General features: G+C 47.1%; 1 protein-coding gene across 10 annotated transcripts in view; it reads right to left on the bottom strand.

Annotated features, from left to right (window-relative positions):
- The window catches only part of UNC80 (unc-80 subunit of NALCN channel complex), a 122,307-nt gene extending 102,052 nt beyond the window's left edge, over nt 1-20,255 (bottom strand). For 5 of the 10 annotated variants that reach the window (XM_078859132.1, XM_078859131.1, XM_078859125.1 and 2 more), the window contains exons 1-10: nt 19,687-20,255; nt 18,635-18,683; nt 17,332-17,488; nt 15,426-15,820; nt 14,210-14,333; nt 12,587-12,651; nt 10,964-11,079; nt 9,887-10,145; nt 8,063-8,197; nt 6,009-6,210 (exon numbers count right to left, since the gene is read on the bottom strand). In XM_078859132.1, coding sequence (XP_078715258.1) covers nt 6,009-6,210; nt 8,063-8,197; nt 9,887-10,145; nt 10,964-11,079; nt 12,587-12,651; nt 14,210-14,333; nt 15,426-15,820; nt 17,332-17,488; nt 18,635-18,683; nt 19,687-19,778 — 1,594 coding nt within the window. In that variant the 5' untranslated portion in view covers nt 19,779-20,255. The remainder of the gene's footprint in view (nt 1-6,008; nt 6,211-8,062; nt 8,198-9,886; nt 10,146-10,963; nt 11,080-12,586; nt 12,652-14,209; nt 14,334-15,425; nt 15,821-17,331; nt 17,489-18,634; nt 18,684-19,686) is intronic. The other 5 variants (XM_078859128.1, XM_078859127.1, XM_078859129.1 and 2 more) reach the window with 3 other exon arrangements.
- Nucleotides 20,256-25,580: the final 5,325 nt, after the last annotated feature.

Here is a 25,580-nt window from a genome sequence, read left to right on the forward strand (position 1 = left end):
AGCGGGGCTTACCGGTAAATATTAATTAATGCTGCGCACGATGTCAAATCGACAAACGCGCACTTGCGTGCCACATTTTGAATTTGACTGGTGGTACGAACGCTGCGTTTTGATCGGCAAGCCTGGTACCAATCCGATCTGGGGTTGACTGTCCCACTCGCTGCGCACTTCAATTAGCACACAGATCGGGTATGACCGGTGACGGGAAGTCCCCTCTGCAAGCAGCGCCTTCACAAACAAGATTCGCGCAGCAGCAGCATCAGCAGCAGCAGCAAGCAGCCAGCAGCAGCACACCTTCCCAAAACACACTAACCCCTTACGCCTCGCCACTGCCATTAATTAGCGCGCATCGCACGCACGCGTTTGCTCACGACAACACGCGTGCGCGGTGACACGTAGCGCCGTCCGTCACGTTTTCATGAGATTCTTTGTCCCACCTGAATGAAGCGACCGTATGTGTGTGTGTGTGTCTCTCTATCTCTCAGGCGAGCATGCAACACAGTGATTAATGTTGACGAGGGCGACGCGGGTTGCACAACGTCAAGGCGTTGAGGGGTTACACAACAAGACCGCTCTGGTTAACAAAACGTCGTGGACTGCTGTATATACGGACATATGATTTGCAAGGTCGGCTTTGCTTGCAGCACACTATGTTGTTATATACAGCGAGGGCAGCAAACAAGGCTTTAACATTATTGTTTTGAGCTTACAAAGCGAGGCGACAATGTTGAAACGTTAGGGTCAATTGTTTACCGTGGCTTTAATCTCTGTTACTGGCAAAAAAGGGGTGATGTCATGACGGTTACTAGGAAATTGAAATGCGAAAGCCCATATTGCCTTACAGCTCATGCATACATAAGGCATCACATCACACGGGAACAAATGTCAGTAATATGTAGTAGCATCTGGCCACCTTTTAGATTCCGAGTATGTCACCAACCAATGACAGGATAAAACCAAAGTTAATGACACCTATAGTGCAAGCCGCAACATCGGCAAGATTCTGATTCTGATGTATTAATATTCTCCATCGATTTGATGAATCGTCACAATGGATGGATGGAGGGAGGAGAGGCATGTTTCCCTTCAAGAATCAGTTCTCATTTGCTCTCTTTACTATCTCATTTGCATTGTTTTAGTGTTTTTACTGGTTTGTTTGTACAGTTTTTGTGCATTCTATTAGCCTAAATGTACATGGCCATATTATTTCCAAATAACTCACGTAAACTCTAATTGATTCTTGCACGCACAATTGATGCCTCCATCGCAACCGATTAAAAAAAACAGACATTTGAAGATAATCTTCTTGGTTCTTTCGGTAAAGTCACGTAGAATGGAAATAATAAAATAATAAAAATAAAACATGATAAAATAATTCTCACGACGTTTCGGCCACAAAGAGAATTATTTTATTATGTTTTATTTTTATTATTTTATTATTTCCATTCTACGTGACTTTGCCGAAAGAACCAAGAAGATGAATCCCTGCAGTCACGAAAGCTTTAAATCGAAATTTAAAGATAATGTTCGTGTCAGTTTGAGTCCATCGTTACATGCCTATGATTTATCGTAAACATTGTTTCCAATAATGCAGACGGAGCGTTTACAACGAACATCAAACAGCCAACCTACAGGAGATGCTTAGAAGCCAATTTCATCCCTGTTGATCATTGCACACTGCAAGATAAAAGCTCTTCCTCTGGCGCAGCCCACTGCCGCTGCAGTTCACTTTTGCAGCAATGCAGCAATGCAGCAGCACATTCGAGGCATAATAACACCACCAATTCGGCGACAAACGTAGATTGTTAACCAATTGCAATGTGCATGCGTAAGAGCAAATTTTTTTTCGAGATTCTTAGCAATCGCGATGTGTCCATTGCATTGCGTGCATAAGAGCAAATATGTGTCCATAATAGAGCTTTTTTTGGGCTTGATCGCGAAAGCCAACGTGTTAAACTGACTCACCTCTATGGGGAGGATACTTTTCTTCAAACCAAATATTTGTTTCTACATTCTTAACGAAAGCGATGTGTGCGTCCATAAAAGCAAATATTTGTTAAATGCTTTATATTAAGTTCGCTTGCTTGCTTAGGACCGTGCAAAAAACATTTTTCCAAAATTTAACACTTTAGGAATTTTTTTTTCAGATTTAATTTAAAATACCAATGTGATACAAATGAAACTCTTACTCAAGAAAAACAGAAATGAATAATAAAATAAAACCGATGCCACGCATATAAAGGATTTATAGTGAAAAACTTTGTTTTTACGGGTTTTCTTATGTTCTATTCACACGTCATATGCAATGCGTTCGCGTTCGCGTGCCTTCACTGCTTGTTGTGCACCGTTTGTGGTCCTTCCCCCACCCCCCCGAACCTCCGATTAGCGCGATTGGCTACGTACGGTGCAATGGAAGTGCAACACGCAAGTGCATACAAGCCTCTACTTTTAGCACAATGCGATTTAAAAAGAGAATCGATTCTTAGATCAAATCGTGACAATTCAGCAGCCCGTTGGCGGGGTGGGGGGGGGTGTGTGAGTCGATAAAGACCCCAGCGAGGCATGCACCACACGCTGCCTGCTTCACGCGCGAGGAAGCCCGGTCACGTGGGTAAGTGGGCCAGGGTTTAACCAAGCTGGACTTTTGAGAAGGTTATCGTACGCACTGCAGAGTGCAACTAACACGAATTGGAGGAATTAACGTTGGCTTTGGTTTTCCTGACATCAGACAAACGCACAAAACATTGACGCTGTGCCACTGCAAACGTGATTTTTTTTTATCTGTTATGTAAACATCAAATGTCCAGTTGATTCGGCTGCACTTAAAGCCGCGCATTTTTCTTTTGAGGGCGGGCGGCAAAACATTTTTTACGGGAAATAGTGCCGTCGGTGTTTAATTCCTGTCAACACCTTATCAGTGCCCTACCTTATTACAGACCAATTCAGACCTTATTGGTCACCCCGTGCCCCTTATACATCTCAACGTTCATCCGACAAAGTCCCATCGCAAGGGAGACACACAGACACATTTCTGTTTGCCCGCATCTAAACGGCTGTACGCCGCATGGACCTGAAAACTGCATTTCCCTGTACAAGAATACGGGGTAAACCGTATGGGTTGACAGCTTCGGTGTTTATCCAACGGAGCCATGAAGCGCGTTGCGGCGAACGCGCTCCGCAGTAAACCGCCGTGCGGCGCGCGTGTGGATCTTTTGAGAACTCAAAAGAGAAGAGCTCCCCTTGAGAGTCGCCATCGCATTATGCGGCAAACTCCCGGCGGTGCTCGACACAGGCAAGCGCTCGAATTACATATTCAGAGGCAGGCGAGATCGGTGGCTATCTGACAAAGACAAAGATCCACCCGTGTAGCCTTCAACAGGCTGTTGGGGCAAGTGCTGTTAGCGAGCACCTATGAAGGCCGGCACAGCACACGAGGGGGTGGGTCGCGAACACCACGCCCGGCCACCTTTGTCTCCCCAGTGGCGATGTTTACACACCGCACCGGGTACTCATTTGAGGCTGAGTCGACCTAGGGGAGGCCCAGGACCGGTTCAGATTATCGTCACTGGTGTTGGCTGTGAGCGGGAATTGAACTCGGGTGTCAGGTTCGTAGCGCAGAGCCCTAACCGCTACACGATCGCTCCCCACCGGATAGAAAACACACACACATTGGGCTTTAAATAAAGTAGACTTTCTCTCGTGGAAAACCACCCATATACTTAACATTAAACTAATAAACAAAGACTCCATGGAGGTGGCTTGCCAGCCCGTAGCCGTAACGCATAAACAACGACCAGGAACACACGTGCACTGATACGGGCAGCTTGAATGCATTTTTTTTGTTGCAATGGATAAACACGCACACACAAGAAGAACGTTTTAGCTCGCACAAAGGACAAGGGGAACAGAAATGATATAATATGCGACACGGGACTGTACTGTACACATTAGCAACAAGCACGCATGGCCTTCGTTCCGCAGATGGTTCCCGTGACTAAAAAAATCTACGCTGTACAACGAACCTCGTCACTCAGCATTTACGGTGTGAAGCAGCCCCCCTTTCTCGTGCGTAACATTGAAGAGTCTCACCAGGGACAGCAGGCGCCGCCACCTGAATACGTAATTGGGCTCTGGGAAGGCGTTTGTGTGGGGCAGCGCACGGCTTATTTGACTAATACCGCATTCAAGATCAAGTGGTCGTCTTTTGGCCAAAGCCGTCGACGACCCTCTGCCAGATACCGCAGCTGCTGCACAGTATTCAAGGCCACGAGTGGACTCGCTCCTCCCTAAGTTCATGACCTCCTTCGGCTCATGTATATTCCATCAAGATCATTAAGAGCCTCAGATTGCGCACTGCTCACTGTCACCACGGTCTCGAGGCTTCACACTCGGGGGTGGCGGTGCCTTTGAATACTCTTAGTTTTTTCGGTAAAGTCACGTAGGTAAAAAATAAAATTAAAATTAATAAAAAAAGTAAATAAAATTATAAATCACGACGTTTCGGAGGCAACACAAGTCTCCGTCATCAGGTGGGACCGTCACAGCCAGATTTACTGGTGCCTTTGCATTTCCGGCACCTAAACCGGGCAACTCGTTGCCCTTCGAGCTCAGGACTTCCAAAACACTTACAGGTCTTCAAATCTCGATTTAAAAAGTATACGTTTGAAAATGGTTTTCTCTCTTTAGTTTTTTTTTCAAATATATTTCTCACTTCTTCTTTCCTCGGTCGATGTTAAACTCTTTCCGCCTTTCCATGCACAGCGCCCCGAGAACGATTGCTTAAGGGCGCTTTACACATTTCAATAACTACTATTATTCAAACACGATGCTTTCCGTGGCCATGCGTGTGTGGTCCAGGCGGCACCGCAGTTCGCACTGCTCTGAGCCACGAAGCAATTTACGCCGTTGTCTGTCAAATGCAAGTGATGCAGGCGCGACTGTGACCCACCCACCCACCGTGTTCACCTCTGCGGATTTCCCCCCCCACCCCTCCCAACCGACCAGTCTTATCCACAAAGGCATCATGTTATTTTTCTGCCAACATCTACAAGAACGAAGTGACCGAAGTTCCCTCCTGAAATCCCCACCCGGTGCTCGTCTGTGTGCCTGTCGGTGGGAACAGAGGCAACAAACGTGTGGTTTGCCTGCCGGGGCGAGGTTTCCTCGAACTCTTCGACAGCTCCGCTAGCACTTCTGCAATAGCCGGAAAGGATCTTTAAAGTGCAAAGTGGCCCATTTAGAACGTACATATCGTGGAAATTATACACGTGTACTTAGCCACGTGGTGCTAAGCATACTCCCCTGACAATTACAGACAGAACTCAATTCTGTCTCCCCATGTTAAAAATATACATTATAATCTATCTGCCTATATTTTCCAGGAGAGATTGTTTAATCAAGAAAACTCTGGACCAGTTTCGAACGTCTGGGTCTCGTAAGAGTCGGGCTTCTTAAACAAACGCTGCTGGATTAACAGAATATGTTATTGGCAAGAATACTCCAAATCAAATATTGGACCCCGGTCCAATGCAAAGAGCGACACGTACGCAAACTCTTTGTGTGGAGATAGCTCGGAGTTCCCTGGCAATGGCCTATTCAGAAAGAGCAGTGTGAGATTCTAAGTCTGGTACCTAAGCCACGCAAACATTCAGTATACTGGCCTGCCAATGGCGAATTTAGAAAGTGCACCGCGAGAGCAGTTGACGCTTTGTAGCCGCCAGGGCAAAAGCGACAGTGGTGACAACAGATTTGGGGGGGGGGGGGGGGGTGAGGCGAGGTGGGGGGGCCGGGTTAACAATTTTGGGGTCACTTATATTTCTAGATTTGAAGCTTTCGTGACTGCAAGGATTTTTTAATTTGTTTTATTTTAATTTGTTTACTTTTATTAATTTTAAAAATGTTTTACCTACGTGACTTCACCGAAAAAACCTAAGAGTATGAATCACTTATATTTGTATGGGTCTGTTGGTCGACGCCGTCGATCTCTCGCGCACGTGCGCACGTCTAACCCAGGATGGCGGTCTGCCAGCCGGTGCGCTCCGTCCCACCGCTGAAGGAGAAGGTGCTGCGCGTGGGCGAGGCGTCGCCGGCGGTGGCGGCGGCGTCCTCTTGGACCAGGAAGGGCACGCCCATGCGCCGCTGCCGCTTCTTGCCCTGCTGGTGCGCCGGGATGGAGCCCTTCCGCTCGCGGTCCTCTCGGCGACTCTTAAACTGGCGGCGGGAAAAACAGAATCGGAAATATTTACGTGCGCCGGAGGAATCCGATGAGCTATGATGCTCTTTTTAAATACTTGATATTAAGTTCGCTTGCTTGCGTGCTTAGGACCGTGCAAATCTTTCGGTCGTTTTTTAACCCACTTCCCGTGATCCAATCGAGCTGACATTTTGCACACAGACTCGTTGTGCGTGACAATGCATTTTCGTGAAAAATGTTTTCCAAAATTGTACACGGTTTAGGGAAAAAGAAATAAATATTTAATTACCAATTGCTTAATGCTGCCAGACAATCATCTGACCCATAGGTGGCAGCCATCTCAAGCCAGAGGACGAGAGGACTCTAGCCGCCCCGATGCCACGCATATAAAGGATTTATAGTGAAAAACTTAGTTTTTACGGGTTAATTTTTTACAGATGTCCTGTAGGGTTCCACAGATATCCGGATGATTGTGGAGATGCGGTGAGTGCAATAGATGAGTGGACGCAATGGGAATATATGTGATGCGTGAATTCGGTGAAAGCGAAATTGATGACGGTAAATTATGATTAATGGATGGAATGAATGAATGAATGGGGAATGAGTGATCGCCATAGAATGAGAATATGAAGAGGGAGCAGTAACGGTGATGGTTATGAGGGGTGATTAAGGGGTCGTAGGGTGGGTTCGAGGAAATAAGTGAGTTTGGAGTGAGGAGCGGAAACTAGTGAGCGAAGGTGACTTTAATGTGGAGGGGAAGTGTATAGGATGGGGCATTTTTTGGTATCTCAAATGTATTTTGCCACCCCATTGTATTCCACTTGTGCTCTTAGTCGCACGTCATGAGACAAAGAAGCCATCTGGATCTCTCGCGGAGGAGTGAACCCCCTCCCAACCGCACGTTAGAGAAAGGCCCACGGAAGTGGACATCATAGAAATACTTTCGAGTTCCCTTCAAGTGATCTCTAATCTGGAAACTCGGGGGCAGCACTTACCCATCTGCCCTACTGCAAATAATGTTTTGTCTTTAATTCCCCAGAGCTGGAATTTAGGTCAATTAAGCTCAGAACCCAATGTAATAGAATCGTTTCTTTGGTACAGCCTTTTGTGATTTGGCGACAACCATCAGCTCGCTACCCTTCAGAACCTCGTTAATTCGCAGGCAGCGATCTGGATTCCAACTCCGCGGTGCCAGTTCAGCGCTCTGAATTCTGAGATGCCCTCACATCTCCTGGCATTTAAACATTTCAGAAATATCCACCGTACTGCTGAGCCCTTTGCTGCAATTAGCAATGAACGTTTGATTTATGTCATCAATAACGATTTAATATTATAATAATTAATTGACTGTAATTTAAAGAGTCAGTAATAGTTGTGGCACGAATTTTTTTCTGCTTCAGTGACCTGACACAATAACGAATAAAAAATAAGTATTAGTTTTCGGTGATGGAGATTTTAAAATATATATATAATCTCAACTTTTCGGCAAACTTTCGATCTTCAGTAAGACGTCACCCACGGTGTTGGGCGTACACATTTATCACGCTCACAAATACTTGTCTTCTTAACATTTGCAGCACACGATGTATTTGTTAACAGCGTAAACGGTGCTCAATCACCGGAGCACAGAGCAGCTTGCTAATCGGGACATTTGGCCGTGCCTCACCACACGGGTCAATGCAGGTTGGTGAAGGTGGCGACTAAAGGGCAGAACGATGATGGATTATTGCTGCACCACCCTCTGCTGCCACACACACCTGCCTTTTGCGCGTGGCGGTAACCCATCCCAAGCACCGTCCAGGCTCAGCCCAGCTTAGCTTGCTAGTCAAGATCTAACAACATTGTTGAGCGTCGAGTGAGCAGACTCACCCGCTTGAAGATGCTGGCGCTGATGTCGGTGGTGAGGTCTGGCACGGCCGATCGCCGCTGGCTCGTGGTCGACACCTTCGGGAACGGCTCGCAGTTCAGCAGCTCCGGCTCTTCCTTCCTCTTGCCGGCCATGTCCTGGGAAACACAACTCGCTTTTATGACAAATACATCTTAGAGTTGAAGAGTATGTCACACACATAGAAGATTAGCACGGTGTGAAATAAATTCAAAATACATACGACAGACTGTTGGGGCAAGTGGTGTTGGCAAGGACCTATTAAGGCCGGCACAGCACACAAGGGGGTGGGTGGCCAGCACCACGCCCGGCCGCCTTTGTCTCCCCAGTGCTGATGTTTACACACCACACGAGATACTCATTTAAGGCTGAGTCGACCTAGGAGAGGTTCAGATATTTACCACTATTATTGGCCATGAACAGGAATCAACCTCAGGTCGCCAGTTTCGTAGCGCAGTGAACTAACCACTGTACAACCACTGTCCTACATGTATAAGTGCTGCTTATGTATAACACACTCAAAGGCATGATTCTATCGCTTGAGTTTCATCGCCACCATCAGCCATGGTCTATCAACAGCTGGATGATGGCCTTCCCAAGTCGCCACCATCTCTCATAGTCTCACGGTGGATTAATTCCTCATTTGGCTGCCACTCCATCACTAGTCTTCGCCATGGGCCATCGTTCCTTCGAGACAGATTTCCTCCTCAATGCCACTTTTTCAAAAAGTCAAAACAATTCATCTGATCCATGTACTCACGTAACTTTACTCTTGATTTTTTTTTTTTACAAAATTGAAGCTACATATTTGAAGAAAAACATTTTCACGTGCCAAAATTACTCTGAATGCAAAACATTCTGAGATGTGATTGTGATGAAAAGTGTGACATCACGGGACAATGGGGGATGATGATGACAGGATGTGGCCTTAATCCGGCAGTGGAGAGACAATGGCTGATGATATTTAAATATAAGTGTCTGCTAGGCACACATCAAATCAGTGATTAATCGATTGGAAGACATTTATAACGTTCAAGAAACATGCATAGAATCACGTTCGTCAAAATTAATAATTTACTATTCGTGCAAATTATATGCAAATGCTACATTTCAGATAGTTGAACAAATAACAAAACAGATGGCAGACTGAACATATGAGACAGATAATACAAATTATATGGTATAAACAAGGCATAGCAATTTATCGTTATCAATTCGTGACTGTATTTTATGACAACTCGTCAAATCAAACAGCAGTGGGAAGGTTTAATTTAAATTACATGACGGGTGAAGCTCTTCTACTGGAACTGGGACAACTGATAATCGATGTGGTAACAGATTACTTAAATCGCCTGCCTGTGCAGCTCTGACGACGACACAAACGCCAAGCTTCCTTGGCAATATGTTGCACTCGCGCGGACAGCAACCGACAATCATGACGATGACCGATGACGATGACGGTGCTACAAACTATGAAACTATAAACTCTTTTTATTTTACTAGGTAAAGTCCACTGAGCTATATTGCTGTTTTTTCAGAAGCGACCTGGCCACGTGGAAAGTAATAGCAGCCAAATACTCTAATACGCATGCTTCTAAATGTGTAGGGGAAAAAAAACGAAGGACCCGGATAAAAATCCACACGACCACTGGGATAGAGACATGCAAACTCCAAATATACAGCAGGCATCAGGGTCGCGATCGAACCCACGACCTGCCGTATACCAGGCGAGGTAGTTAACATCTCGCCACCGTGGCGCCGCGGTACGGCCAGGCAGCCAGTCGGCCAGCCAGCGTGTCGGTGCTCGCCTGCGTTTTGCGAGTGTTGACGAGCGAGGGCAGCACGGCCACCGAGTGGCTGCGAGGCCGCGGCGGGACGTCGGGCTCGCGGCGACCTCCCTGCTCGGCGTGCTCCTCCAGGATCTGGCGCAGGCGCTGCAGGAAGAAGGTGAGCCCCCAGTGGACGCCCTCCTCCGACCAGTGCGGCTGGAAGAGGCAGCGCAGCGCCGCCACGTCAAAGTACGTCGCCTGGTTCAGCTTGACGTCCGGCGGGGATCCCGCCTCGGCGCTGCGAAGAGGGGGAAGGGACGGGCAACAGATGGGGCCCAACTTTACGGCGAGAGCAACGGTTAAACCTTTTGCCGTTCCGATGACGTACGTGTACGTCATCAATTTTTCATCCCAATCCAATCTGATGACGTACGTGTACGAGACCAGAAGAAAAACTCAAATAAATTTTACGGCACTGAGGCTCCCACAAGGCCATGCGGGAGGGCGTGTGGCACAGTTTGGCGCCCGCTATCATATAGTGTGGTCGTGTCGCTACAGTTCTCTATGGTGAGTACAATGCATGTAAAAACAACGGCGCCTATGCCTCTCTAATTTGTTTTTACGCTGAACCGCTTGCACGTTCCGAGATTCAGCGGTGAACAGGAGCCACCCTGCAACTCGCAGACGTCTCTGAATGGGAAAGGGTTACGCGAAGGTAAAGGTGCAGTGGAAGGGTTTCCCCTCGAGAGAGCTCCAGAGAATGTTTGGTCTACCCCTTCCAAGCTGGTCCGACGTCGTTGTATGTATGCCGAACGTCTTTCGCACCGTACGTAGCCAACCGTGCTAATCGGAGGTGGGAATATCCACGCTTTACCCCACCACACAAGACCTGTACACATTTAAACGGCTGGGTGGAGATCGAAGAAAGTGGCCGCTGTGTCAGCCGCCACCCCGGGAAATCTAACAGGTAACCTCGAGATGAACGACTTTAACATTATCCCACGGCGGCATCCCCAGAGCAATAAACTGTGGCGAAAAGCACTCCTCGTGTGTGTCATCTCGTGCCACGTTACGCATCCACATCGCCGGCGGGAGGAGGGGGGGGGGGGCCCTTACGCTGCGTGGAGAACGGGGGCGACCGGTGCCGGGTGCTCGCACTGGCACGAGGAAGCGCCCGGGGCGGCGTGATTGGCTCCCGCCTGGCACAGCTCACACACCACCTCGATTGCCTGCTGCACATGCGGCACGAACACGCGCACACATCGCAGCGTGGATACATTCAGCGTCCGCATGGGATCGTAGCGTCAGGGAGGTACGGTTGCATGCCTTGATGGAGGGTCGCGCTCATTCCACGCACAGGGCTCGCCACAAATGAACCGCGGTTGCCTCGCTGATCTCGGCAATGAGCTTAAACCATCAACAAGCGAACTCCGTTCATCGCCGCAGCGGCTTTTGGCTGGCCGTCGAACAAAGATGTTCACTGCATCGCGCGCTTTCGAGGTGTGATTCTGCGGCCGTCTGGAATGCTCTTCCATTCGATATTAGGAAGCAATGCATTTTTATATCTAGTTTGAAAACTCATTTCTTTAGAACTGCTTTTTGTGTTTCGTTTGTTGTCCTTCCCCCGCACCTCTGATTAGCACGGCTGGCTACGTACGGTGCGAAAGAAGTTCAACAGACACACATATAAGGAACTTTACAAAAACAGTATGCATGTTTATTTTTATCGTGAGAAACAGTCAGCCGTAGTTTTGGGCAAATACCCGTAGGCTCACACACAGAGACCTGCAGATCCATACAAAAACGCAAAAAAATAACCACAGATTCACATAGAGACCCATGTAACACAAAACAATGTGGCTTTATGTCGCATCTACATGCGGCCACATCTCAAGATGCTGCACAGAAACAACGTGCGTGCGTTTATTTTATCATAGAGAGGCGGTCAATCATAGGCAGAAGAAAATACCCATAGACACACGGACATCCACAGACTCACATTGAGACCTACAAACTTACCCACAGGCCTGTACATAGAGGACCAGATTAACGCGGTGACCCAAAACGTACAGTTGAATGAGGCTTCACATAGCATCGATATGCAACTTCATATCAAGATGCTGTGTAGAAATATCGGGAATGTTTATCTTGTACACAGAGAGAGAGAAGATGGGCAGTTAAAGGTCAGACTCGAACAGGAGTTGTCAGCAAAGAAGGCTAGGGGGTGGGACCTCAAGCACCTGGAGGCAGCACAGGAGAAAGAGTGACCTCCCATTGAGCAAAGGTTAACTGGTGGCTTTAAAATAAATCATTGGTTGCCAGAGCGGAAAGTGTGTGGAGGGGAGTAGAGCGAGATGGCAGGGGGAGAGGCGGTAGGAGAGTGTGTGGAGGGGAGTAGAGTGAGATGAGAGAGAGAAGACCATGGATGATTTGTGATCCTGAAATTGACCTGGGATTGGATTGGAGCTGGTGGAGTGATGTGGTTATATTTTTTATGGACGCTGAACATGTGCAGTATACAGTGTGTTCAAATATAACTTCATGAAATTGGCACGATTTTATAGATATATATGATAGATATGCCACTGCTGATAAATAACACGCAGATTTAATATATATTCCCTTCAGTGTAATGTTCTTTAATTGCTCTTGTAATTGCAGTTTATGTATGCACTTATTAAAATCTCAATTGATAATTTCATTAAGAACGCACAATTTAAAATAAGTTAAAACACAGACCTCCTGGAGCTCATCCTTCCTGTTGGGTTCTGTCGTCAGCGGACTTAACAGCAACACCCTCTTAGCTGTAAAACACACATGGGTTTTCTCGATACAAAGCCCCGATGTACAATTATGCTGCAGGAGCTCTTCATAGGGGCCATCCATTGAGTAGGTACGCAAAAATCTGTCAAAACTTTACCGCTCCCCCCTCTCCCTGTACACACGCGTACTTTTTACACCCCAACCCTCACCTGTGTACGTACGCTTAGACGCACCCCCCCCCACCCGAATCCTATAGAACGGCCGATATTTAATCCACGCAGAAACGATCAAGAATTAATATTATTAACGTGTTTAAGCAAATAGATAGTCCACCACCGGCTGCATTAAATTGCGTACCTTGGCCACTTATTTTGCTGAGCTGCGTGATAGCTGCAGTCAGGGTCACGGTGGCATACAAGTGGCACCTTTCCCACAGTCCCACTTCTCCCGGCAGTAATTGGTCTCATAGCTGAAGAAACTGAACTGTGGCTCATTTGCAGGCCAATGTAGACGAATTATTATCGAGACATAATCCCCCCCCGTTTCCTATGCGTACATTGTCAGTAGACCCCCCATACGCAAGCGTACGCATTTGGGTTAACCCCCTACCCCCTCGATGCGTACGTACTAAATGGATGGCCCCATAGCAGTTGAGTGCTCTTTCAACTAGGCCAGCAAAAACATCCTCTGCAACAAAGCATTTCAATCAATCAAATATTGACGTCTTTAAGGCACATTTTCTTTAAATCAGTGCCCCTTGCACATAAATTATCCTTCCATTAAAACTTTAAAAGCGTGCAGTTTAAATGGTAAATAGGTTAATCTACAACCATACGTGTTATAACGTTCATTTAATTTTCACCTGTAAAAGCCAGGCCGAACGGGCGAACGTTTTAAGTTCATTTGTAAAAAATAAACGTTCTGGACGGTCAGGCAGTCCCTCACGTGACGAGGAATGGAATTCTACAGGGTAGGAGCTGCCTAAGCAAAGGAACAACGCCTCAGATGTCTTGCAGTCTCACCCTGGGGATGTTAAGCGAGTCCCTCCTCGGTGGATCGAACCAGTTGGGAGGGGCAGTAGGGAGTCAAAGATTATCTCTGAGATAGCGGGCTCCCTGGCCGTGTAGGGCTTCACAGGTCAGCAGACTCACGCTGAAGGTGATCACGCCATGTCAACGTGGCAGTCAATGCAACCCGCGGGGCACAGACGTCATACGATTGACCCGTTGCACGATTTCTTGGATTTTCTGTTTGCACATAGTCACTTGAAGATGTTTTCTTGTTCATGTTTTAGTTTTTTTGTTTGTTGCGGTTGCACCCGATTCAAGAGCCGAATGGCTCACAAGGCTATACCTAATAAATTAACTTTGAACTTGATTGGATCCTAAACGTGTACCAGTCGATAACCTGGCAGGAGACATTCTGCACAAAGCTGCAGCCAACGGACATCAACCCTCTGGGTAGCCCGAGGACTCGGGCGTTGCAATTGTCAAAAGACTCAGGTTTACAGTAGTAGTAGTTTTAATAACTTCTAATGCCTACTGCAGGACTTGTGTTTCCACCCCCCCCCCTTCTTTTCTCGCGAGTGCAGTACAGTACCGGTGATGATGTTGCGGGTGGGTTTAATGAGCGCCGCGAAGGCGGGAATCTCGGGAAGGCGGTGCTCCCACATGGGCTGCCAGATCACCTGCCCGCTAGCCAGTCGGAAGGTCAGGTCCGACTCCTGACGCAGCGCCACACACGCACACGCGCACAAACACACACGCACACACACACGCACACACACGCACACACGCACACACACGCACACACGCACACACACACACGCACAAACACACACGCACACACGCGCGCACACACGCGCACACACACGCGCACACACACACGCACACACACGCACCCGCACACATGCACACGCACACACGCGCGGTCATAAGCACATGCACGTGCCGTAGAAGCCCCTTCTCTTAGCGACGGCCATTGGCTCCACGAAACTGGGCGTTAAGTGAGTCGGGCGTTAAGCGAGTATAGGAAGCACATGTTAAAGGCTTAATTGGTTCCGATGGAATCGAAAGTAACCCCTTTTCACTTAAGAAAACGTACTCTATAATATTTAAACAAATGATGTTAATACATAAGGATACTAACAACATTTTAAGCACGTAATATGAAAAGAAATACGATAATCAATGCATTAATTAATACTTATTGTACCTACAACAGCCCGTCGTTAACAGGAAAATGGTCGGTAATCGATTAGTCGTTAACAGGGGTGATCAGTAAAAAGGGTTCTACTATACACATATATGGGGTATAGAACACAAATCCAAACATGCAAGAACCAAAACAACTCACAAGTTAAGTACGTCCCAGGGCAACAACACTGAGTCTCCCATGGTCCAGGTTACCAGGATAAAGTTATTGTCAAACAGGCCCCATTGCATTGTTGTTCGATCCGTACAAGAGTCATCTAAAATGGAATACGCTCGATCTCATCAGAGAATCAGAAGCGCAGTAAGTTTGAGTCTGTAAAGTACTTGGATCGTCGACCACCATGCATTAACAGTGGTCATAGCCTGCGTGGTCGTGGGCCACAGAGGGCAGTGCATTAAAATAAATTAGTCGTACTGTACTTCTATGCTCCCGCGTATATGTTCCCTGCCTTCACCAAACCAGCGTGTCCAGGCTACGCTCAAATTCCCCCGTGGCGTGAACAGTCTGTCGTCCAGCAGTGGATTGACAAACGGAGCCTGACAACGCGCATGCACAACGGCCCATCGCCACGCTTATGAACACTCGTCGCGCAGCCTCTCACCTTGATCCTGTTGACGAGCGGCGCGAAGAGGAATACGAAGAGCTCAACGGTGGCCATGGAGAGACCGTAGGGGCAGCGTCCGGTCACCTCCCCGCCGTCGGGAGCCGGCGTGGACCCCGGGGTCACCGCGTGGCTCGGAGACGCCTGGTTCGCCACCTGGTGCAGGAACGCAGTGCTGCTCGATCCACCGCCTCCCGCACCACCACCACCACCGCCGCCGCCGCCTCCTCCACCACCACCACCGCCGCCACCTGCGCCGTGGCTGATGGTCCCCCCGCCGCGATTCAGGAGGGAGCCCCCTCTCGATGCAGCGCACTCCTGCGGCGCCTCCAGGAGCATCCAGTGCAGGGTGTAGAGAAGTTTTGTCTCCGCCACGCCGAGCTTGTCTTGGTGGCCTGAGGGTGGTGGGGTTCGGGGGGAGGGGGGGGTGGTGGTGGTCCATGCGGCGTTATCGTCCGCGCGGATGAATCAGCGCCGCCTGCGTTACGTGGTTGAAGCGACGCGGGCATTGACGGTTGATCGCAATTCGTGGGAGATGGAAGGAAAGCGCAGGGGTGCAGCAGATAGGTGATTAGTCTGCGAGGTAGCTATTGTTGCTTACAGTCTCCACGACGACGCTCGTTGATGAGTTTGCGTTGCGCATTGAAAAAATATTCGTCGAACTAAGGACCCCTCTGTGAAAGAGAGGGTACTTGTCTATAACATCTGTCGGTTCCCCAGTATCGATTCGAGCAAGTCACTGCTGATGAGATACTACATGTCGAACCCGGTCCAGTTTGCTTGTGTTGCATCATGCTGCTGAAATGATGTTCTCCCAGAAAATCGTAGTGCGCATGGGTTGTGGATAAAAAGAGATGCGGACCGACAGTTATGTGAAGGAGACGTTGTCGGCTTATCTCGATTGTTAGATTGGAGAAAGATCGCAGCTTTTGAACGATGGTGCTGGATATTAATTTTACCTGCTCCTTGGGACAACAAGAAGAACCAACAAAAGTCTACTCATCACAAGAAATCGTCGATACAAGGTAGACTGTTCACCGTCATAAAGATGGAAACTAAAGTATTTTGGACACGTAGCTAGGCATGTATGGAAAAGTGGAACGAAAGAGAAACAGGTGGACAGACGAAGATGACCAGATTGAATTATACATTTAAACCAGGAGGACAGGATACCAATACCATAGCAAAGCCTGAAAAATAGCAGAGAGTGGAGTAGCTTAATTATCAAGGTCACGAGTATCTAGTAATGAGAACAACGACGTAGAGAAATGGGAAAGTGTGAATTGCTGCCCATACCCAAGGGACATGTCCAAACTAGGACACATCGCTTTGCCGACCCACCTGGCATGCTGTTTCCCCACCCCTGTCCACGTGGATAATCCAATGAGCAAGGTTACATCATGTGTATTCGTATCTATAACATTAACATTTGTAACACCAGACATGGATAGACCCGCAGCAAACGGAGGGAACATGCCCAAATGTCTCCCGTGGGGGTGAAGTGATCAAAATCATTTTACGTGCATGTGCTAGATGGATTTTTGCATCACATGACCATGGTTTGTGAAGGTCTTCATCCAGCAATGAATTGATCATGGCTGATGATGTACAACGAATGACATGTAAATGGTAAGTGTAGCTTGTATTTAAGTCCGTAATAGCAACGTTCATTAATGGAGCTCAAATATATATATTTAAACATTGCATTTTTTAGTGTTTCGACTCGTACATATGATCGCAATTATAAGAGTCCAATTATAAATTCTCAGCAAGCAGCACGCGAGCTCCAAAAACAAACCCATTATAGAAAAATGTAATTCTTGTCGCCGAACCGATAAATTATTCATCTTGCCTCTGAATAAAATGATACTGTGAAATTGCACCGCAGCAAGCTTGAATCACGCACCCAGCTTGTTCCGGTTTGACAGCAGGGTAGCTGTGCAGTGCATCACGTGTGGAAGCGACGTCTGGATGAGCTGCCAACGGGTGACGCTCTGGAGGGCCTCGCAAAGAGCTGGCGAGAGCCCCTGGAGCTTGTTTTCCACCAGCACGCGCTCAAACGACTGCAGTGGAAAAACATATATACCAAGGTGCAGTGAGTGCCTGCGGACCATGTATCTTTACCCCTCTGTCTCTCACATGCTGCCTGACAGGGCCATTGAAAGGTTATTGGAGGCCCCGGGGCAAAATGCCACATGCGGCCCGCTCAGTCCTCCTGAGGCCCTCTCGGATCTCAGGCCCAGGGCAAAATGCACACCTGTGTGTGGCCCTGCTATGTTGGCGTTTATTCTGACAGGTTGATTTCTTTGAGAATGAACACCTGTAAATATACAAACTGTGCTATGACAAGGCTCGTGTACATTTTAGTGAAATTCGCAAACTCGCCTTGCTGTAAGATAGCCGCAGCACAGTAAGTGGATTGAATCCAGATGTACAGAGCTTCGAGCATTATTCCAAATTAGCATTTTACCCGTCCAAACACTCATGAATGGAATTTTCTAAACATCCCAAAGCAGGAAATTCCTCAAAAATCTCAAGAATTCACAAGGCTTTCCTGCACAACAAAGGGCTTTATATCTTGAAAAATTCCAGCTATACAATAAAAACTCAAAGCCAAGAATTATAGTCGAATATATGACCAACTCAAAGTCGACATTTACCACCTGTATTCCATAAGTAGCCCCTACTAGTGTTCTACACATGTAGGCAAATTCTGATGGATTATTCCTCTTTGCAGTGGTTAAAGGGCAATGGAGAAATTACCATCAAATGGCCCGTCATTTAAAATCGTATTCAAACTGGTTTCCCGACCTGCTTGCAACACATTCTAACCAGTGTTTAATTAGGTTCAGCAGTATTTTTTCAAGTGTTCTGTGAATGTTGACAGCACCACCCCCTTGAATGTAAACCCTTCAAGGGAGTTTGCATTTGTATTCCACCATTCGCTCGTTCTAGCAAACACCCCAGCGGCATTGCTGCTCTGGGAGCAGGTCTAAATCTGGAAGCAGGTCTAATTTCTGGCAGCTAGGAAGAAACCGTCTCTCTCCTCTCTATGGTAAATACTGTACCTCGGTATTCCAGTTACACAGAGGACACCTTGATGGAAAGAACAACTCTCTCTGGGTTATAGCTGTGTGTTTTGACTGCACTCGTGCTGGTGAGACTAATGAAATTACTAGCACTCACAGGCATATGTTTTTCACGCTTACCACACATGATGCTTCATATTGCTTTCCTAGTTTTGGTCGTATGAAGGCACTGCCAACGGCAAAAAAGCAAAGACAAAGGCAACGATTTTTTTTTTAACGATGATACTTTTCAAATGTTTTATACACAGATATGTTCACAAACACATTGCATTATGACATTCTAATGTTCTCAGAAAAGTTATAAATAAGAAAGGCAAAAGAGGACACAAGTTAGTTGATGTCTCCATCGTATATTCTTCGTTTATCTTGACGGGTTAATCACCATGCTCCAAATGTCAATTTGTAGATGTAATGGCCGTGGTCAAAACGTCAATACGTTGTAATTTAAAGCGCCGTGGTTTCATTCAACGCTGACATTGCGATTTGAGACAGCGGGTGTCTCCCATGCAAACAAACGAACGCTGCTGTCCCTTATCTCGTGGGGTATTTCCAATATGCCCAATGCCACTTGGTATTCCGGACACCGACTACGAGTGCCCTACACCAGCAGTCGGGCTAACCACCTCCACACACACGTATGTACTGTACACACACTCACTGTCAATCGCACACTCATTTACACAACACACCCGTAATTTACACACGAACGCGCCAGACAGTTCACTCTCATTCACACACACAAATATCCCCCCCCCCCACACGCGCATAGCCTTTAACAGACTGTTGGGACAAGTGCTGTTAGCGAGCACCTATGGAGGCCGCCGTAGTACACGAGGGGATGGGGTGGCTACCACCACACCTAGCCGTCTTTGTCTCCCCAGTGCTGATGTTTTATACGCACCACGCCACTTCCCTATTTAAGGCTGAGTCGAAATAGGGGAGTGGGGTGAAAGGAGGCGAGAGGACCGGTTCAAATATTCGTCACTTAAGTGGTCCATGAACTAGAATTGAACTCGAGTCGCCGCCGGGGTATGTAGCGCAGTGCGTTAACCACTGCGCCACCGCTCGCCCACAAAACACGCACACGACCTCGAATGCACATTCTCATTCACACTCACGCACGCACTCTCATTCAACACTCGAACGCCGGTTGTGTGTGTTCGGGCACTCACCTCGTCTGCCGCCACAGGAACGTCTGTATGGGGAGCGGTATGTCACTGCCAATCTCGCGGACGTACTCGTGCGATATTTTGCGCTTAACCATCGTCTCGGTTCATCACAAAAAAATATTACAAATCTCACCGCGTTATGTAAAAAAAATAAACCAACGCGACCCGGGGCTAAACACTCGCCACGGGCAACAAACCCGATCCCACTCGGCACCGCCGCCGTTCTTCTCTCCCCGTGTTCACGCGTACAGCCAGCGAGCGTCTCTTCTTAATCGCCTTCACATCCATCCATACCTCCCTCCTTCCACGCACGCACACTGAATATAAAAGAAGGCAAAAAGACCGGACCGTAGATTTACTAACGCTCGAGCTGCCGCTGCTGCGCTCGATTGCCCAAGCGAAGGCGAACGTAAGTAAGAAGGCAGGAGGGGGTGCAATAGAAATATACTGTACGGTTAGAGATATATATAATAATTTTTTGCTCTCGCTGTTCACGTTCGTTGGCAATAGTCGCGCTGCGCTGAACTGATTTCAGCACCTGGGACAGCGCCAGCAGACGCGCAGCTCCGTGACGTCAGCGCGCACGACACCCCCCCCACCCCCCATCTCTAACACCCGCCCCCCACTGCTCCCCGGGGGATGCACAGAGACGGGAGAAGGGCAGAGACGGGGGCAGGGACTGGGGGGGGGGGGGGCAGCCAGAGCTGCCCTCCGAGCCCCAGGTGTTTAATTGATAAATCCACAGCGTCCGCACGCAGGTCTCCGCGTCGAGGAGGACCTGAATGACTGCCTTTAGCTCATCGCTTTGTGTTTGAGTCGCTGGTTTAAGTCACTGCAGTGTACAACTGTTCACGTTCGTGAAATGGGTTAAAGGTGCATTTGTGAAGGCGAAGTAAAGACAAGGCGAAGTGAGACTGTGGCCATGAAACCCCAAACTATTTAACATCGCGTAAACCCACTGGAGCCCGGCCTCCTTCAACGGAGGTGGCATAGCAAAACGCTGCACGAACTCCCTCCAGAAGCCCTCTCGTGCCTCGCTAACGTCGACATTGGCATTTAGCTCGTGAACATATTGCCATTGCGCAAGAATAGATTAGAATTGCTTTATGGGGTAGGCAAGTTCGCATTTCCGGAAAGCAATGGTCCAAATGGCTGTTTTGTTTGACAGGTCTACGTTTTATTACACAGAGCGAATAATATAATCAACAGGTCTCCCTTGAAAGAGATGTTTAGTCACAATGGGCTCTCAGGAATAAGTATATATCTGGTATGGTGAAATATTGTTAGTGAAATAGACCTTTTTTTATCAAGTTATTGTTGGTTTAAGATGCGTCTGTTTTAAGAACCCATTTAATTTCACGGGAAAGTCACATTTTTCGATATTAATTTGACAATACAATTTAAAGGGGAAACCAAATATCGTGGCTACTTTCTCTAGTCTTTTAAAGCATTTCTGCATGAGACTGAAAAAACCCGCACGGATACTGTACATTCAAAAAACACACCCTTCACGTGATTGTTAAACACGCGCCGTTGCACATTTCACGATCTCGTGATTTGTGTATCACTTTTTAACGGCAATATACTCGGGGCATATAAACACCATTGTCTTTGTTGCCCACACTTAAACGCACCTTACACAAGACTGGACAGCGCACGCTGGTGCGATGACAAGAGTGAAGACGCGCCGTGGGAGAAGGGCTACTAAGCAAGAATAATCCACTGAAAAGTCTGACGCCACTGCAGGTGACATTATACGAGACACGTCCTGAGAGGATCCGCTGGAAAGTTGATCGGAAGATGGGGACGAAGAGGAAGGAATCAGCTGGTAGGGAACAATGTGGGAAACGCTGAAGATCGTGAAAGATGAAAGAAGCCTTTTTTTCGATTTAAAGCTTTCGTGACTGCAGGGATTCATCTTCTTGGTTCTTTCGGTAAAGTCACGTAGAAGGGAAATAATGAAATAATTATTCTATTCTTTATAATATTATTTCCCTTCTACGTGACTTTACCGAAAGAACCAAGAAGATGGAAGAAGCTACTGTCGTGGGCATTGACCCTTCCCTCCGTTGAAGATGACATCTTTTGAACAGACCAACAAAACACCTAATCCACAGAATTGAAACGCCACAGACGGCGCGGGTGTTGTGGGCAAATGGTTCCGGGCTATAGCACGGACGTTGTGGACTGATGATCGTTCGACTCACAGTAATGAGCGCTGTCATAGCTCAATGGGAATTTTACTCTGGGATTGCCCCGAATAAAGCACGCGTTGATTCTCTCCGGAAAGAAAGGGTGCGGGGTGAAAAAAACATTCTGTCCTTGCGGTGCAAGGCTTGATGCTGTAAATAGGATCCTACCCTTTAGAGACGACTGACTGACTGACTGAAGAACGCAAGCACAGCCATACGAATGGCTCGGACGGTTTATAATCGGAAATGTAAAACGTACAAGCAGATACTGCCGCTGTAATGACCGTGTGATGAATGACGCCACGTAACTCGATTTGTGCTCGGTCTGTTCGAGTCGGCGACCCCGAAAATATAACCACACCACGTCCAGTATACCAATCGCTACGGCTGTGGTCGTGACGTGCCTATACCGAGGACCCAAACCAATCTTCAGTGAGAAATTAAGCCGTGGATAATAGCTTCAACCAACACACCCTGACCAGCGTGGTGAAGTATGGTCAGATAACCCTCCACTATAGGCACGGTGTGGGTAGCCCCAGCAGTCGATTGGCAAAAGGGCTGTACTATACATGTGTAAGGACCCAGTGATAACCTTGGACAGTCAATATAATTGTACAAAATAATTGCATGCAGTAAGCGGAGCAGATGCGAATAATCTTTCGGGTTCTGGACTGTGGCGCATATATGTACTTCGTGACGCATGCTTGTGCACGCAAAGGTGAAGGTGTGAACAGCACGCGCCCGTAACCTCCAGGGAGGCCGCATAGAGAGGAGAAACCCCTTAATTACAACACCCGACGCATTATTAATAATAGAGTAGGCGTAATGGTGCTGTCCTAATACGGGCCCGCTGATAGTACTGTATTGCATAATACAGCATAATATAGTACAAGCTTCAAATCTAGAATTAATATAGTACAACGTGCGTGTTGAGACCAAGGCCGTAGCCATGGAGTCAACATTGGGGGGGACCAAATCTTCCCGGGTGTCTAGGGGTCCCAACCCAGAAAAAGATCTACATTTGAAAACTCATTTCCTGCCTAGAATATTTAAAAATTCGCTAACACATGGGATGGACTTTTAATTTGTTTTTTACAAAAATGTCTAATAGTGTATTGTATTACATTGCTATGTTTTTACTTTTCTCCCATTTCTTGTTTCATTGTATGTAATGGCAGAGATTAGGGATTAATAAAGTACAACCACAATCATATAAACATAAATCTATCCATTGATTTATATGAAGACAAGTCCAGATATTGTGGCCAAGGTTTAGCAAATTGTTGTTTTTATTTACATAGCATACCATTTTTTTTCTAGCAATATATTGGGGGGGGGGGATATTTTGAGCATATTTGAATAGTGGGAGGGGGGGGATGTGTCCCCCTCCCCCCCAATATTCAAATATGCTCAAAATGTGTCCTCCCCCCAATATATATTATAATGACAGCCTTGGTTGAGACCCACCAATACGCCCTTGCGGATCGTGGCGGCGGGGGGAGGGATGTGATTATTTGGCCATATTTCATCACACTGGTCAAGTGTGCCGGTTGGTGAAGGCACGGGACGTAGACGTGGAAGCATAATATAAGTGCGGTACAGCAAAGGATTGTGTTGCATTGCACTCTGCTGCCTACACCACGTCGCCCAACAAGCCTACAACACCTGGTATGCATGGTGGTTGCCCATCCCAGCCCTAGAATGCAGGATAAACCACCGTACTTCATCTTCCGAGATCAACCCCGATTCCGTACGATTTTGGGATCATAGGCACACACAAATATGCAATCGTGCTTACATCATCTCATAATGTAACGCCGTCCAATACTGAACGTAAGCATACGTAGCCTACCAAAACCACCTTAATACCGCCTGTATCTACGCGCCGTATTTAATACGGAGTAATTCATTTTACTGATAAAAAAAAACATCATAGCAATGATGCGTTATGCCACTATCATGATGTACGTAACGCTATTACGCTGCAGCTCAGCTTTAATCGGCCCAGTGTTAGCTTTGGCTTTGAAAATACAGTGCTTGCATGTCCTATCGACGTTTGTTTTTATTGTTGTGGAATCTGATTTCACGTCAGTCATTGTTTAATGCGTGGAGGCAAATGTCCAAATATCCTACTGTAACGTAATTGCGGGTTTGCATCCATGATTTCTCCACAAGCTATGCTTTTTTATCATCAGCCATGTTCCATCCACTGCTGGATGAAGGCCTCTCATTGCAGTTGCACACGAGGCTGATTGTATTACTCCATCTCCGCGTTTTATGTCCACTCCGACTCGTTCCATTCCATCATATACTCTTTACTTATATAAATTTCGTTTGAGTGATTTGCTTATTTTTGCATTACTTTTTTGTATTGTTTGTTATTGTAACTTCATGACCCGCCCCGACTGGACAATCTGTAAAAAAAGAAGAGCTTCATAGCTCATCGGATTTCTCCAGGATAAATCGAGATTCTGACGACTGCCATTCCGTCGCAGATGTTTGCCCGCAATGTTCCACTGAATTTCAATCGGAGACCTTTGGATCGCAAGTCCAGTGTGCGATTACACCACGCGGCTGCGCTCTTCGTTCCCCGTGCAATTTTAAAGGGTAAACATTGTATGCTCATTACTCTCGACATTTTGATACGTGCGGAAAAACCGGTAACCGATTTTTTACCGGTTTTTTTCATACGGTTACCGGTAATGAGGGGAGGGGGGAGGTTTAACAACCCTAAACGATATCCTGTAGGCGTATGTATTATATCAACACCAAATTAGCATCCTTCGAATTTCAACCGGAAGGGAAAAACCGCGTGTACGATTTTTTCTTCACCATACACATATAACAAAGACAAAGCCTCCCCCCCATAGCCTATTAACAGACTGTTAAGACAAGTTCTGTTAGCGAGCACCTATGAAAGCCGGCACAACACACCAGTGGGTGGGTGGCCAGCACCACCCCCAGCCACCTTTGTCTCCCTAGTGGCGATATTTACACATCGCACCAGACAATCATTTAAGGCTGAGTAGACCTAGGGAAGGCCTATGACCAGTTCCGATAATCGTCACCGTGAGCGGGAATCGAACTCGGGTGGCCGGGTTATCGGGGAGCGCTAACCGGTACACCACTGCTTCCTCCACATATAACGTGCACTACTTAACAAAAGTACCGGTACTTGATTTTGGCTAACACGTTAGTTGTGTACATACAGCACCGTGTAAAGACTATATAAATAAAGTGGATGTTCAGATGAACCGAGGATAGGAATAGGTGGAGGAAGAGGAGCCAGGAAGGCATGAGTGATACAAATGGCAGAATGAAGATGCTGCCTTAATCCATACATGACAGTATAATGTATGACAGTATAATGCATGACAGTATAATGTATGACAGTATAATGTATGACAGTATAATGTATTGTTTCACACATGCCATTTTCATTACTCTTAGTGTGACTGGATATTCATTGTAATCACTAGGCCCCTCTTGCGTCTCAGTGGTCTATTCCCGCTGGTTACAGAGCTATCTCCACAGCTGTATCTGCACGACGATCTACCTCTGTTCACACCAAACCTGATTGGAACTTGTTCCAAAGAACATCAGTCCAAGCCATGCTTTTTTAAATGAAGGAATATCCTAATCATTAATCACCATTATTTATTTTTTAACTTGTACAATGAATGAGGTTAATTCAAAAATACGTTT

The sequence above is a fragment of the Lampetra fluviatilis genome, chromosome 8 (genome assembly GCF_964198595.1).
Source record: "Lampetra fluviatilis chromosome 8, kcLamFluv1.1, whole genome shotgun sequence".
NCBI lineage: Eukaryota > Metazoa > Chordata > Hyperoartia > Petromyzontiformes > Petromyzontidae > Lampetra > Lampetra fluviatilis.